This window comes from Alligator mississippiensis, chromosome 11 (assembly GCF_030867095.1).
Source record: "Alligator mississippiensis isolate rAllMis1 chromosome 11, rAllMis1, whole genome shotgun sequence".
NCBI classification, from domain to species: Eukaryota; Metazoa; Chordata; order Crocodylia; family Alligatoridae; genus Alligator; species Alligator mississippiensis.
Genome location: NC_081834.1, coordinates 31,722,458 through 31,738,877, shown reverse-complemented (window position 1 = coordinate 31,738,877; position 16,420 = coordinate 31,722,458). Strand labels below are relative to the sequence as shown.

Below are 16,420 nucleotides of genomic sequence, written 5' to 3'. Positions count from 1 at the left end.
CAACCCAAGTAAAGGACAACAAGAAATTGTTTTTTTAGATATATTGGGAGTAAAAGGAAGGCCCAGGGAGGAATAGGACCGCTGCTAAATGGGCAGAAACAATTGGTGACAGATAGGGGGGACAAGGCTGAACTCCTCAACGAGTTCTTTGCCTCAGTGTTCCTAAGCGAGGGACACGACAAGTCTCTCACTGGGGTTGTAGAGAGGCAGCAGCAAGGCGCCAGACTTCCATACGTAGATCCTGAGATGGTGCAGAGTCACTTGGAAGAACTGGATGCCTTTAAGTCAGCAGGCCCGGATGGGCTCCATCCGAGGGTGCTGAAGGCACTGGCCGACATCATTGCAGAGCCACTGGCGGGAATATTCGAACGCTCGTGGCGCACGGGCCAAATCCCAGAAGACTGGAAAAGGGCTAACGTGGTCCCCATTTTCAAAAAGGGGAGGAAGGAGGACCCGGGCAATTATAGGCCGGTCAGTCTCACCTCCATCCTTGGTAAAGTCTTTGAAAAAATTATCAAGGCTCACATTTGTGAGAGCCCGGCAGGGCAAATTATGCTGAGGGGAAACCAGCATGGGTTTGTGGCGGGCAGATCGTGCCTGACCAATCTAGTCTCTTTCTATGACCAGGTTACGAAATGCCTGGACACAGGAGGAGGGGTGGATGTCGTATACTTAGACTTCAGGAAGGCCTTCGATACGGTATCCCACCCCATACTGGTGAACAAGTTAAGAGGCTGCGATGTGGATGACTGCACGGTCCGGTGGGTGGCAAATTGGCTAGAGGGTCGCACCCAAAGAGTCGTGGTAGATGGGTCGGTCTCGACCTGGAAGGGTGTGGGCAGTGGGGTCCCGCAGGGCTCGGTCCTTGGACCGATACTCTTTAATGTCTTCATCAGCGACTTGGACAAGGGAGTCAAATGTACTCTGTCCAAGTTTGCAGATGACACAAAGCTATGGGGAGAAGTGGACACGCCGGAGGGCAGGGAACAGCTGCAGGCAGACCTGGATAGGTTGCACAAGTGGGCAGAAAACAACAGGATGCAGTTCAACAAGGAGAAATGCAAAGTGCTGCACCTAGGGAGGAAAAATGTCCAGCACACCTACAGCCTAGGGAATGACCTGCTGGGTGGCACAGAGGTGGAAAGGGATCTTGGAGTCCTAGTGGACTCCAAGATGAACATGAGCCGGCAGTGTGACGAAGCCATCAGAAAAGCCAATGGCACTTTATCGTGCATCAGCAGATGCATGACGAATAGATCCAAGGAGGTGATACTTCCCCTCTATAGGGCGTTGGTCAGACCGCAGTTGGAGTACTGCGTGCAATTCTGGGCGCCACACTTCAAGAAGGATGCGGATAACCTGGAGAGGGTCCAGAGAAGGGCAACTCGTATGGTCAAGGGCCTGCAGACCAAGCCCTACGAGGAGAGACTAGAGAACCTGGAGCTTTTCAGCCTCCGCAAGAGAAGGTTGAGAGGCGACCTTGTGGCTGCGTATAAGTTCATCACGGGGGCACAGAAGGGAATTGGTGAGGATTTATTCACCAAGGCACCCCCGGGGGTTACAAGAAACAATGGCCACAAGCTAGCAGAGAGCAGATTTAGACTGGACATTAGGAAGAACTTCTTCACAGTTCGAGAGGCCAAGGTCTGGAACGGGCTCCCAAGGGAGGTGGTACTCTCCCCTACCCTGGGGGTCTTCAAGAGGAGCTTAGACGAGTATCTAGCTGGGTTCATCTAGACCCAGCACTCTTTCCTGCTTATGCAGGGGGTTGGACTTGATGATCTATTGAGGTCCCTTCCGACCCTAACATCTATGAAACTATGTAAGGAGTGCGGCTTGGAGTCTGGGGCAGGCACATAGTGCATGGTATGTGGCTGAGCCAGTGTGTACTGCCTCTTTCAGGGGCCAGGTACTGTGGCACTCAGAGGATCTTGTGACACCCTGGGGTGCCACAACATGCTGGTTGAAAATCACTGTGGTAGATCAACGCACGGATTTAGACATCTGTTTCCTCTTTAATTTCTGTTGTACTCGCCACAAAGTCTGAAATGTAGTCCACAGAACCTCTGTCAGTTGCTGCCTCACTCTAAAAGTTCCCAAGTCCCTAGACACCTGAATTTTTACCTGTGGAGTTCTCTAGGTGGGCAGGCTTTCTTGATAGTGGAGTGCTCCGTCTTTTCTGGGGAGGCTTTTCTACTTTACATGAGCTAACTATAGATTTATTGACCAGAAAGCGCTAGTGTGTGTGACTCTAGCCTAGTGGCTTGGACGTTTTATGGTCCCTATTCCAGTGACTGTTTATTCACTTTTACTCTCTTTATCAGTCATTTGAGTAAGGACTGGAATCCAGGTTTCTCTTCCCCCCTCCTCCCCTCCCAGGTGAGTGTCCTAACCAAAGAGAGTACGCTCACTCTTGATATAGTTCTTTTGTCCAATCAGTCTAATTATTCATGGGACATGAAACCTGGGTATTCCTTTGTGATTGCAGAATAGCCTAGAGCCCTGTGGCTTGGGTGGCTGGAGGATGTGCATTTAAATCTCTTGAGGCAGAGGAGGGTGATGAAAGGGGATCTTTTACATCCCAGGTGAGCATGACTTAGGTTGCCAAGGTTTTGAAATTAGGTTTCAAGTTAGGCTGCTCCTAACTCCAAGAGAAGGTTCCAACTTGTGAATTCCAGGGAGAGGGATGTACCACCTTGCAGTCAAAATAAATGCACCTAAGTCCTAGAGAGGGCCAAGGTTGAAGACCCACTTCTCATTGCTGTTTATAATTGCCTGGTGTGGGGTCCTTCTTGGCATGTTGTGTGTTGTACAGGATCCAAGGCACTTGGATTGAGACTGTGGATTCCAGTGTGGTGGCAAGGCACCAGACGTTGAGCACTAACTAGAGTGCTGAATGGTGTGGCTCCCAAGTCCTTTTGTGGATTTAGACTTATGTTGCTAAAGAAAAGCAAGTCAAGAAGCTAACTGACTAGGATAGTAATCTCAACTGTGACGCTGATTTGTTGTGAGACTTTTGGCAAGTCACTGACCTACCTGTACCTCAGTTTTTCTAGTCTGTAAAATGGGGCTGAGACTTTGCAGTGTTCTGAGAGTCTTGAATGGTGGAAGGCCTCTTACTACTTCAGAGCGGTTTGCAGAATTTTCATGAAAGTGATAAAAACTTTAACTGTTATTAATGCATGTGGATGAAAAATCTTGTCTTTCACCACATCTGATTACTTCTCCTTCATCCCCTGCCTATTTTTTTTTCATTTGCAGCTCTTGTCTGTCTTTATCTCCTAAGTCTGTAGAAATGCTACTAGAGAAGGATCTTGGCCTAGTTTCCTAGGCCTGATGGGTCTATCCTGTGACACGTCATCATGTGTCAGACAACACAGCTGCTATTTCACATTTTGTCCTGTAAGCTGTTACTCCTTTTCCCCTGAAGGGCTGCTGCTGCTGGAGTCGGCTAAGCTCTCTTTATTGTGTTGCAGGTTTCGCATGTCAGCAGTAAAGGTTCTGAGAAAGAGATAGGACTGCCCTACTGTATTGCCAGATCTTAGTAAAACAGAGCAGTGGATGACTAATCAATGCTATAAGATTACAAATACAGGGAAGAAAAAGGAGATCTAATTCAGTCTCCAGAATATTTTAATGCTGTTCTCATCATGTAATTTTCCCTGCAGATCCAATGCACCTGGTTGTCTCAAAGACAGTCTCTGTGGGGAGATTTACAGACATTCTGCCATTATAATTACACTGCTATAGTTACACCAGAGTAACTCCCATTGTGGACACTCTTACTTGGGGTAACAGTGAAACTTTTTTCAGTGTAATTTAGGTCAATTTAGTGGTATACTGAATTAGCACAAATGAAACTGAAAGAAGTCTTCTGTGGTTCCAAGTAAGTGTATGGACACTGGGAGTTACATCAGTGTAGCTATAGTCACATAGTTATACTTGTACAGTGTTTCAAGGAAATTCCCTTGCCTAGCAAGGTCTAAGCTATTTTGAAAAGGATGTAGGACCAGGTATTGGAAAGGTCTTAATGATTTTAATCTTGTTCCTATTCGGACTGTATCTGTGCTCCATAGAATAATGGCTTAACTATATACTTATTCCAAAGTGTTACTTATTCCAGTATTTTGTGGCTTTGCCTTAGTTTCTTTTTGATGTCATAAAAGTACAACTTAAAAAACCTAGATGGAAATTCATATCTGTATTAACTGTGGCCTGAGATGATTTCTATTCACTCTTCCTTTCAGAACAGCCAGTTTGAGTTCATTACATACCCTTCCTTAATAAGGATTACTGCCAAATGCTTTTTTGGGTACTGCATCACGTAGGTTCTTAACTTGGCTACCTTACAAGGGCAATTTCCTGTTTGTCTTCTGCTCTTCCTGCTCCTTTTTTTTCCTTTTGCCTGTGTGTCTGAATTAGGCAGTGTGCTGTTTAAACAAAACTATTAGTTTGGGGTTTTGTTTATATACAACGCATACTTTGTAACTTTCCTACAGAGAGCGCCTGGAGCTCTGTGCTGTATGGGAGTCAAGTCTTCCACTGGTATTCTTGCTTCATTGGAATGCATTTGAAGGCTGAATGCAGTTACTAAATTTGCAAGGCCCAGAGTGCTCACTGCAGAAACCTTCAGCTTGAGACACGGGTACCCTGTGATGAGCCTGCACTGCACAGCTTGCGTAGAGTGGAATTTAATGTTTCTGCTACACCTCTGTGATAATAAAGAAAATGGAAGGCTAAAAGGATGGGCAAACAATCAAATTAAAACCTATTTCTCAGTGTTCTCAAATTCTGTGTAGATGAGCGTGCAAGTCTGTGCATTTTCTGTTACATTGTTTACTCCTTGGCAGAGGGAGCATTGCTTCTTTATTTATTTGCAAAATGCTTTACCACTTTGGGTACTATGTAAATAACTGAGGCACACCAGGTTCTTTGGGTAAATCTAATATCTTTTATTAGACTAACTTAAGTAGATGGAAAAAATCTTTGCAAGCTTTCAGATACAAGTACCTGAAATAATTGATTCATTCTCAGGTTTCACTTGTACTAATGACTGTAAAAGACAGTATTTCCCTTATTATCTGCTAAAATAATGATTGCAGCACTTCTGAGCCAGCTGACAGTGATGTAAAATGGCAAATGACATGCTATTTGGGGCAGCATAGCAGCATCATAAAATGTTATCTAGTCACTTGATGCCATACTTAACAATATAGCAACATGGAGCCACCTGTGTTTGCTGTAGTGGCCGCTTTAGCTCAAGCTTCCAGCACGACCAAGGTTTTTTAGCTTATTTAATAGAAAATAATTCAATATAAAATAGATAAGGTGCATTGACCTCTGCCTGCTCAGCTACATGCTCACTTAAATGTCTCAAGTAAGCTGCTTGTAGGACATAGCTCTATTTCAGATTCATTTGGGGGACTGTTGTTGTCTCCAGTATTTAAAATGGCACTAGAACTGCCTTCAACTCTGTCACTTCCCACTGAGTCAAGATATATTAGGAAAAATGTGATGTATTTGTTTTTTCCAAAATCTTCAAGTTGATTTTGGTAAATCGTGGGGCAGCTGTTGAGTAGTAGTAACTTTATTTAGAACTGAGGAGGAATTTGTCATGACCTTGTATTTTAAAACAACCAGGTTTCTCAATAAAATATTTCTAGTCTCTGTGCCCTTAGTATTAAGCTTAGTGTCCTTATGGGCTGTGCCTTAGCTCAGAGGACTGAAGTGCACGTCGTTGAGACTTGGGCTTGGTAATTCGGTGTTAACTTCACTGTAAGTCTTCAAGTGATCATTTTTTGTTATATTTGAAGGCATTTTACACAGTGCACCCAAATCCCAAACTGAAGCCTCTACAAACCAATAATAAAAAATGCTCCTTAGATTATTGACCATCATGCTTTTTGGTGATGTTTTGACTCCCCAGTCTGGACTGAGGAAAGCATTGAATCCCAAGATTTAAACACAGATCGCTGATATGAGAGCCATTATGTCAGTCTCAAAAAAATAAAGAATGTAAATCTTTACCACCTGTTAACACAGTAGGGGCTGACCTTTTTTGGTAGGTATGTCACAAATTAATCTCACACTCGCTTGGAACTCTGCTCTGATTCCCTTCCCTTGAAAGATCTGTGCTCTGCCATCTGCTCCCTCCCTGTTTGGCCACGTGCCACACACACAATCTGGCCATGCAGCTTTTGGCACTTGTGCCTGAAGTTGTCTCTGCTTTAAGGAATTATTTTTGTAATCCCTAGAATACAGGGATCCCTAGAATACAGTACTATTTAGAGGTCCAGCGATACATTGGTCTGATGTCGGATTGGTACCGATATGAAGAAAAATGACTGCATCGGAAATCAGCCCGATGCGGCCAATAAATGCTCGTGCATGCATGCAGCCACAGCACAGCACTTGGGCAGGGAGGAACAGAGCTGCGTGCAGCTGGTAAGTCAGTTGTGGTGGAAGGGAAGGGGAGAAGAAAGGGGTGTATGGGGGGGGCTGATCAATGCCCCCTGTGGTGAGGGAGGGGGCAGGGGCAGCTGCTGCCCAGGCAGGGCAGGGTGTGGGACAGAGCCACAGCCCCTTGGGGTGGGGGGCCAGGGTGCTCCTGCTGCTGCTTGCCAGGAGGGCATGGGGGGGGGATGTGTGCCCCCATATCTGTGCAGGGCGGTGTCGGTGGCGTAGAGCCGGGGCTGCACTGGGCTCTTCTCGGCAGGGGCTACAGAGGAGGCTGCAGCCACCCCAAATTTCGCTGTAGCCCTGCTTCCAACGCTGCCGCCAGCTCAATGCCCTGCTTCTACCCACATGCCAGGAAAAGCCAGGGCTGCACCGGGTGCTCAGCAGCAGTGGTGCTAGGAGCGGGGCTGTGGTGAAATTTGGGGTGGCTGCAGTCACCTCCCAAGCCCAGCTTCTGCTGACAAGAACCTGGTGCATCTCTGGCTCCAACCCACAGCTTCAGCCCCCATGCCCTCCTGGGGTTCAAGCAGCAGTGGAAGCCCCCCCCTGCCCCAAGGAGCTGTGCAGCTCCATCCTGTGTCCTGCCCAACCCCACCCCAGCTGGGCAGCACCTTCTCCTGGCCCTGTCCCCTCCCTCACCACGGTGGGTGTTGATCTCCCCCCTCCCCTTCCACCACAACGGACTTACCAGCTGCATGCAACTGTATTGGAAATCAGATCGGTATGGGTCAGTATGCCTCCTTAAATATTGGCTATCGGTATCGGCCCCCCCAAATCACTATCGGTGTACCCCTAGTACTATTGGTGGCAGCTACAATCTTGATCTCTGCTTATCTTTGTAGGGTTACTTCCTTGTAATGTTTTGGATTCCTTTTTCTATCTTGCAGAAGATGAACCTTTTCTTAACCCTGCTATTTTAGAATATTGTAGTTTGTTAAAATATGTGTTTGTAAACCTTAATTTTAATGAGGGATGTTCTTTAATATGAAAGGTGGAGCAATGTTGACAGAGGCATTTGAAATTCCAGTGTGTAGAATTAAGCAGACTCGCTGCATTTGTGCTGGCATTATAACCAAGCATAAGTATCAATTTTATACTTAAATATTCCGTGAACTGCAGGTGTGAACATTTGTCTAATGTAGTTTAGCCCAGTGCATGCATGCTGATCAAATGGTGGTGAAATTTGAAGTTTTTAATTGCAAGATCTTGGTTCTATGTAAGGCCAGTGTAAAAGAGTGAAGAGAAGAAAGTGCAGACCACACTGATTCTTACTTTTCTTGTGAAATAGTTCTGTTTGCAGACTGTGCAATAACACATGCATATGGTGATAAAAAGGCTAGGTGTCTGCCAAAATTTCAGTGAACGTTAGCATGGCAGTTTTACGCTCCTGGCAAGAGAAGTGCAGGTTCATGGTAATGATTTGGTCATTTAGCACCTACATTTAATTGCAGTAGGTAGCAATTGACTGAAGTTCAGTACATGTTGTCTCCTTACACCCCCCTCCCCTTGTCTTACGCAGTTAATTTTTTATTTGAATCTTGTGACTTGGGGACATGGGAATTGCCATGTCAGATCAGACTAATGGGCCTAGGCTAGTGCATCATCATCCTGTGTGTGATTATAAGCATTTAACATCCCTTATTCTTTTGTTCTGAGAAAAGATAGACTTAAAAGCTTTGAATTCTTTTTTTCTTTGACCAGTCTTGTTCTTTTCCACTTGGCAAAACATTTTTTTCCTCTCTCCTTTTGTAATTGGAAATTCAAATCACTGTGGTTCTACCCCACTTTCCTGTCTGCTTTGTGTCATCCTTATCACTGGTGGGGATCCATGTGGCTTTAGAAATGGCACTTCAAATTTTCTGTTGTTGGCTTTTCAACAGTAGAGCAAAAAATGTCCTGTAAATAATAGTTCTTCAAAGTAAAATTAAACGAACTTCTCAGTCATGGTGAGTTTAAATATGAATGTTGAGGGCTTTCTGTCACTAGATCATGATTTTAAATTGTCACAGTCTGGTAGCTACTGTAATTTCAAAAAGGGCTTAAAAAAAAAAAAAGTTTTACAACAGAGAGAAATATTTTAATGCATTTTTTCCCAATGAACCCACTGGAATTTTTACATTTTAAATATTCCCTCGAGGAATTGTGAGTTCAAACACAGCAGCATTGTGCTGAAGTAGCAGAACCTCCCTAAGTGAAAGTGACTTCTCTACTTGTCTGTTATCTTCTGTTCTGACTGAAATCAGAAAGGGACATAGTGCTCCTGGGGAGCATAAATTAGTTTAATTACATTCTTGTTTAAATTATAAGATGGAGGGAAGAATTTTATTGAAATATGTGTGTTTTGGTAAAGGATTTCTTGGTAAAATTGTTTCCCTTAAAAGGAAAATTTCATTCTTCAGTGTTCTGGCTGATGCCTGTCAGCAGTCTGGTGGAGTTCCTTCAGGTGTCGTCCTACATTGTGTCAGTCAAGACCACTCCATTTGAGAAGTTTTGGTCTAGCATTTGTAGCTATTTCTTAGCACAGACTGGAAAACAACACTTTTCCTTGGATTGAAAAAGTGAACCTGTCCATAGGACCCAGTACAAGTCTATTCCACAAAGGAAGACATATTAGACTTCTGATATTTCAAAGACTCATATGTGTAATGTAACAGCTTATTTTAGGTTTCTTTAAGCTTGGCACATAATCAAAAGGCTTATCTTTTCCAATAAAACTTTACCGTGTTGCCTAAACAAGTGTTTTTCCTTGTGCCTACTATTTTTCTCATTGTTTTATGAAGGAGTGGCTGACACTGAAAGCTGGTTGGTTTGGTGCCCATCAAGAATAGTAGCTTGTTTATATAATCATGGTCATAAGGATATTTTATGATCCCTGAAGACACCAGAGGCAATTTTCAGTGCAGGTTTCATTGTATGTGAATTTATAAGACTCTTATTTAAGAACTGAGAAATCCAAACCTCTGTACCTTTCCTTTTTTACCCTTTCCATTGGATGTTTATTTTCTTTGCTTTTGAGTGGACTGTAAAATACAATACTTCATCTCAATTCATCCTTTCAATCCAGCACAGGTGACTGAAAGGTTAAAATGTTATGGGTAAGGCCTTCAGCAGTGCTTCCACATACAAATGAGCACTGTGGAAATGGAGCATGTTATTGCATTTTACAGTTTAATTTATTCTGTACACTTATTGAATTGCTATGTTCTTCCATAGTCATTTCTTTAAAATAGTCTCTTGTGTAACAGATTTTGAAATAATGGCCATATGCAGTTGTTGGGTTTTTTGGGGGGTTGGGGGGTAGCGTTTTTTGAGGGGGGTGGGGGGGTAGCATCCATATAGACTGCAGGGTTAAAAGCCAAACAAAATGTTTTAATTTCAGATTTTCATCCCTTCATAGTTTGTTACCTCCAGTACTTGTATTTAGAAATTGAATATTGACCTCCTGAATTTAATGAAAGTGAAAAATGTGATCAATAGATAAATGTCTTAGTTGCCTATAGTGTAAGTAAAAATAAATCCAGACTAATGTCTTAGAATCGCCATCTCTCCTACAGTCCTAAATATAGCTAAATGTACATAGCTACCCCTTTATATAACCATTCGGCTATTATGGAGCCAGGGCAGAGCTATTTCCATCTCGCAAGAAGGGTTATATAACTGTTATTATGGCTAATTCCCCTAACTTTTTATTTTGTTTTTTAATAGTGTGCCGATCAAATAAAAGTCCCTGGGTTTGTCTGACTTGTTCAAGTGTCCATTGTGGAAGGTAGGTAGAGGATAAATTGGTGCAACTCCTTACATGATTCAACTTCTCTTTACAGTTCTTGCATCATTTTTCCTTTGCTGCATGTTTTGCTTAGAATTATTCCCTTTCAAAAATATATCAGATTGCCCTTTTTTGATGATTCCCTTATACCTTAGTCGCATAGAAGCTATTGCAGTTCAGCAGTTTTTTTGCTGTACATTCATATTGAATGTTCTTCTCTACTTTCTTGTAGTCTGTGATTTTGCTTTCCTTTGGCTTGAAAGCATGAAGTGTCTTTTGTGAAGAGGTTTACACTGTTAGTCAGTTCCAACTTTGTGTTGGTGGAGCTATTAGGCTGTGCTGTGTCCCTTCCCCCCCACCTTTTTCAAATATTAGCTAAGTTCTTTTCACACACTTGTATAATTACAATAGCAATTATGCATGAACTAATTAGGTTCTTCCCCACCCTCTAAAATAAAGTTGCTTCTGCTGTGGATTTAAAAACAAACAGCAGCTCTTCCTTAGTATTTTGCAAACCAAAATTTGGCCCAGTTTGTTTTGAGAAGTAGCTGGTAGCTAGTTTAAGCTGCAGAGATTTTATATGCGTGTCATAGAGAATCCTAAAACAAAATACATGCCCTTAGCTATATTATCAATAGCTGGTAGAGGTGGTCTTTCACAAGGCATCTTTTTTCTATATGTATTTGTTGAAGTACACTGAAAATGTGTGCAAGAATGTAGTGATGGAAATGATTCTTTGCACTTCAAAGAACAAGTGTCCTGAGATGTGCATGCTCAGTCTAATTGACTGTCATTCATACCAAGGTGTCCAACTGGCAGCTTTTCAGCTCTAGTCCGGCCACCACTCTTCCCACAGCTTCTGCTGTGACGGGAAGTAAAAGCATTTAAAGTGAGGTCTACCATGTGCACAGCTAGGTTTTTATACTGAAAACCACTGTTAAACTTGGTGAGTTTCTTATTAAAATAGATCCCAGTAAATTCCCATTTTGGTGTTTCTTTAAATGTCTGCTCATGTAGAGATAAGAATGTGCTAACAGTGTTAATCATTTCTTTCCTATCAAAAGCTTTAGTGCAGAAAATCGTTGCTTTTCCTGTATTTCAAAAATTAATAGCTTGACAGGAGAGAGATGTGAAACTTCATCATATTATGCGAATGCTCAAAGGCTGAAATACAAAGTTTGGAATATTTTGCTCATTTTATTATTTTTTATAAAACCTTTGTATGCAGTTAATAGGCTTTGCATTACATTTTCACTCGTTTGGAGTTAGCTCTTAAAACTCCTGTCATCCCAAGTATTTGAACATACTTGAATGAGAGAAATGTTAATGCACCTCATAAAAAAACCACCATTATGGTTTTGAGAGCTCAAGGATTTTGTGAGCCAACATAACATGTCCTTTTGTTCAGGTAACATAACATAAAAGGAAAAGAAACTGTGTCCACTCAAATCTTGACTTGAAGTGACAGGTAGTTCTCTTTCCTAGGTTGTATCCTCTTAAGAAGTACTTTACTGAAATAGAAATACTGGTATGCTGTCCTAGCAAAGCTCTCCTAGTATGAGAGCAGGGATACTAGAAAAGCTGTAACACCAGCAACAAGCAAAACAGCCTATATCAGTAAAAGCGCAGTTTTGCTAGTATAATTGTATCTAGGGTTTTATGCCAGCAAAGCAGAAGGAATTGTACCTCTTCATATCCCTGACCAACAAAGCTAGCTGTGCTGTCTGAAATCTTGTAGAAACCTTGGTCCTGAATTTCCAGGGAGAAGGACAGAAAACCCCTACGTGACAAGTAAATGCAGATGTCAGTCACTTGATATGGGCCAGGGGGCCTAATATTCTTTTGTCATATATTTGTAATTGGAAAAAGTCAAAGGAGACCCAAATCCTGGTGCTTGCCTTAAAGACGACAACGGTTTACAGAGAAAAAGAGTGTTTGAGAAAGGACAGCTCTAAGAAGTTTAACCAGTGTTTGTTTTCCCAGGCGTTTTGTTTAAAAAATAAAGAGGATTTTTTTTATGATTTTTTGTTTTTGTTTTTGTTTTTGTTTTTTTAAGGTATGTCAATGGCCATGCAAAGAAACATTATGAAGATGCACAGATTCCTTTAACCAACCATAAGAAAACAGAAAAGCAAGAGAAAGTTCAGCACACTGTGTGTATGGATTGCAGTAGTTACAGCACATACTGGTAAGTAAGCAGTTGCAACATTTCTATTCAGGAACTTTTTGCACATTCAGATGCACACATGTTGGTAAGGTGGTGGGAATATGGTAAAACATTATATGTATTTCCAGACTTAGCTATTATAGAGACAGTATGTGAAAGCTGTCTCTTGGAAAGGATTTTATAGCCTTGATTGAGGTGATACTCCTGTATTACAAGTGACATTTTACAAGGGTCTTTTCAATGCGAGTTATATGGATTTGTTTAATTGCAGCAGTTACTGTGCAACTTCACGTGTTTTTGGAGTATGATTTAGAACATACCCTTTGCAGACAAATAGAAACTTAACAATCAGTTCCAGTTACTCATTTCATAGAGCTTGCTAGTCTTGCACAGAATAAACATTTACAGATGCTTCAAGTACGATTGTGGTCAAAGGAACAAGTGATTAAGTAAAAATGGCAATTTCTTGCTCAACAGATTGGCTCCCAGTGCATATGCCTTTGTCATTGCCCACATCCCTGCAAAGACATTTATTTCTGCTGGTAGATTTGAAGAAATAGTACGGTTGTGGCAAGAATGAAGGAGACCCCATTCAGATGCAGCATCAAATTGTTGGTCAAGTTGAAATAGGAGAATTATTGTTGATCATGATGGAAGACACTACAGCCGGTCTGACTTTGTGCTGCAATAGTTCTGTGAACTGAGCAAATGTGATATGGATGCTATTAGGGCAGGATAATAGGGAGCTCAACAATGGCACCCTCTTTTCAGAGTATATTGCTTCTGTTCTTGACAGCAAAGACTGGGAATGTTGTACTTTGTGTTCATCATCTTTTACCCTCTCTACCCCAGAGCGGTTTTTTTTTTTTCTTCTTGGCTTTAGGGTTATTGCTACATATGTGATTGCTCAGGAGGAGAGGCAGAATAGGAATTAAATGGCCTGTGCTTTGGGTGACTAGTTCATAGCTAGAGAAGGACTAACCTTCGCCGCTGAATAAGATGCTGTTCTGAGTAGGTTGCCTCACATTTTTGTGTTCTTAGGTAGAATTTGTGGTCTGAGACAAGTATCCTGCTAGATGGTTGTGTAGTAAATGTCCTCCTCTTGTGGTCTGAGATGATTGTTTAGTGAACATCAGAAAGAAAGAATCATAGTTTGCATGATGTAGGCAGTAATGCCATATGCTGTACATAAATTGATAAGCATAGAAGAAAGTTAGGTTTGAAAAGCCGTATGGACTCTTGTTTCCATTCATATTATGTTTTCCTGACCAAAAAAAAGGCTCACCTGATTCTGTGATAATGTTATCAAAGAACCCCATTCTAATGCATATACATAAAGCAAAGTAGGGCTTGTAAGAACATTAATGCCGCAGTTCTGATATGTGCAGTTAATAATTCAGTTTTTATGAAGCAGTATCATTTTTTGGCATGAAACTCTATATTCATCTTGAAAGTAAGGATGTATGTAAGAATTTGACACAGGTAGTAGTTAGAACCTTGGTATATCCTCAGTTTGCTTTTAAAATCTGCAGAGCAGATGAGATCTCAGATGATGCGCAGGACTTGCTACTGTAATAGCCTGCCAAAATTTGTTGACTTAATTGCACCATCTCGTTAGAACAATAAAGGGTGTGGCTATACATGATGTTGTCGCCATAGTAATGTGCTACAGCGACGTAGCGTCAGTGGGCAAAAACCACAATGCTCTTCCTCAGTATAATGTGTTGGTATGGTGATGTAGCAGCTAAAAATAACTGCACCATGCAGATGGCACAGTACAGGCTGTTACTGAGCTATCATTTAGTACTTCCAAAAGTACTTCCTTTTGGAAGTACTAAATGATGGCGCCATAACAATGGCACTGTAGGGGCACGTGTAGACGTGCCCACAGTCGACCTCACTGTGAAATCTCACTGAAATCTTGGAATGAAGTTGAAAGAACATTTAATTTTCCCAAGTGCCAAAGAGCCTTCAGACCAAAATAGACAAAAGGAATGATGAAATCATAATGTAATAGCCAAACACTGAAATCGCAACACATTTGCATTAGTAATACATGAAAAACAGTGTAGCATGTGAAACTTCCTTTGCAGTACTAGCTGAGTAAAAGGTTGTCAAGTTATGAATGAATTGGAATTAATTGCAGATACTTTGCCATGGAGAGTTTATGTTTCACTGTAATTTGTTAACAAATTATAAGGCTTTTGTGCTAAGCTGTGTGAAGATGGACAAGTTTCAGAAGATAAAAAATCCCTTGCTTTCATAAGAAAGGCCTAAGTATTTTTCCTCGTGTTAAGTAATGCATAGCTGGTTTTGCTAAGAGGTGTCTTCTGTTGGCATTATTAAAAGTGACTATAGGTACCATTTTTATGTGATTTGCATTGTATACGTGAACTTCTTGGGAGGTGAAAGAGAATATGCATTCAGTGCATGCTGATCTTAGAAGTAGGGACGTAGTCAAATTGCAATTTTTGTGGAAGATGCACAACTTTGCCCTTTCCAAGTGAGCGTATACTTGGAATGAATGTTGGCACATTATGTGATCATTGTGGCCATTGGCAAGGGGTCAGAAGCATAAAAGAAAATACTCAGCTTTGGTTGAGACATATCTTAGTGGAAGGTGTGTGGGGGCTTCCTTCTTGCTGGTATGCACATTTTGATATTAAAGCTATTTGTGGGGAAGGTTCTGTGTAGGGAAGAGCACCTTACTATTCTCTTTCTGCTTGTAGTTGAGAAGCGACCTCCATTCCCATGTCCTGGGCCTCATTTACTACATCCTTTAGCCTGCTGGAAAGCTCTCCTGACAAGGCTTGTATGTATTCTCCTATATTTCTGTCTGGAGTGCATTTAGTTCTTTTCACTCTTATGAGGAGCCTTTAGAAATGCACAGGGAGGTTCTGAAAATAAAAATCTACATCTGGATCAGCTTGTCAGAAAGCTACTTAGTGTTTCTGCCTCTAGTACTGAAATGGATAACAAGGGTATGATTAATTTTATTTCTAGTTTGCATGTAACCTTGATGTAAATCAAAACTGCACTAAATAGCTTCCTGTAATTAAGTTTCAGTGACTAAGCACAGGGTGTGTATATTTGCTTTATATGCTGATAGGCTCCTAGTTAAGTTTTGACTGGGGAACATTTGCACTTTGGTAGGATTGGGATACCTGAAAAGGGCTGTAGTTAAAGGACATTTTTGCAGCCCAGGGGATTAGAAACTTTATAAAAACAGTAAAAATCTAAGATTCTAAAAAACACAGAAAATGTTTCTTCAGAACAGAATATTCAGGAGTAAAGGATTTTGCTTTCCAGCAGATTGTTTTCCTCACCATCCCCAAGACACTGGTCTTCACAAGTGAAGTGACATGAACATAAATCTAGGTTTGGAAGAGAGTCTAGCTACAGTTTAGGACAGTGGAAAAGCAGTGACTTCCTACAATAAATATTCAGTCTTTTATTTTTGGTAAGAACAGTGAATTGAAGGGGAACTTCCAAAGCTAAGAGATGTACCTTCCTTACTCTCTGCTGCTTTTGCCCCATTTCTTACCTTCCTACTGCCCTCAAACAACCACAAATTGAGGTGGGTCTTGAAGAAGCATTTTAAGGGAAGATGTTTTTTTTTTAAATGTGCATGGATACATGCGCAGGGATGTATAGGTGAATGTACTTAAACACATTTTAGAAGATTTTCAATGATTATCCACAATTTATTTATTTATTTTTTTTTTAACCATTTCTTGCATATCAAGATCCTAGTTTAGGACATTCTCTCTTGGCCTCCTGCTAACTCTGGAACCAGTAGATGGAATGCAGATCCCCAGATTAAATGTAAATTTGATATTATGAGTTTTAGGTGAAGCTCATATCCTTAAAACATCCATCTCTTAGTTGATAAATGGCCTTTTAGTTTTTATTTAAATACCTACTAAGAGCCTACAAAGATTTTGACTGCATTAGCTTCAGAAGTACTTGAGAATTGCTACTCGCCTATTTTCCTGTGTTCTATCAGTAAAATTAAATTTGTCAGAAGGCTG

The 16,420-nt window shown here is 41.4% G+C and overlaps 1 protein-coding gene across 2 annotated transcripts in view; it reads left to right on the top strand.

The window, feature by feature from the left end:
- Positions 1–16,420, top strand: part of USP3 (ubiquitin specific peptidase 3) — a 67,247-nt gene that overhangs the window by 13,081 nt on the left and 37,746 nt on the right. For both annotated transcript variants that reach the window (XM_006261334.4, XM_014597362.3), the window contains exons 2-3: positions 10,162–10,222; positions 12,279–12,410. In XM_006261334.4, coding sequence (XP_006261396.1) covers positions 10,162–10,222; positions 12,279–12,410 — 193 coding nt within the window. The remainder of the gene's footprint in view (positions 1–10,161; positions 10,223–12,278; positions 12,411–16,420) is intronic.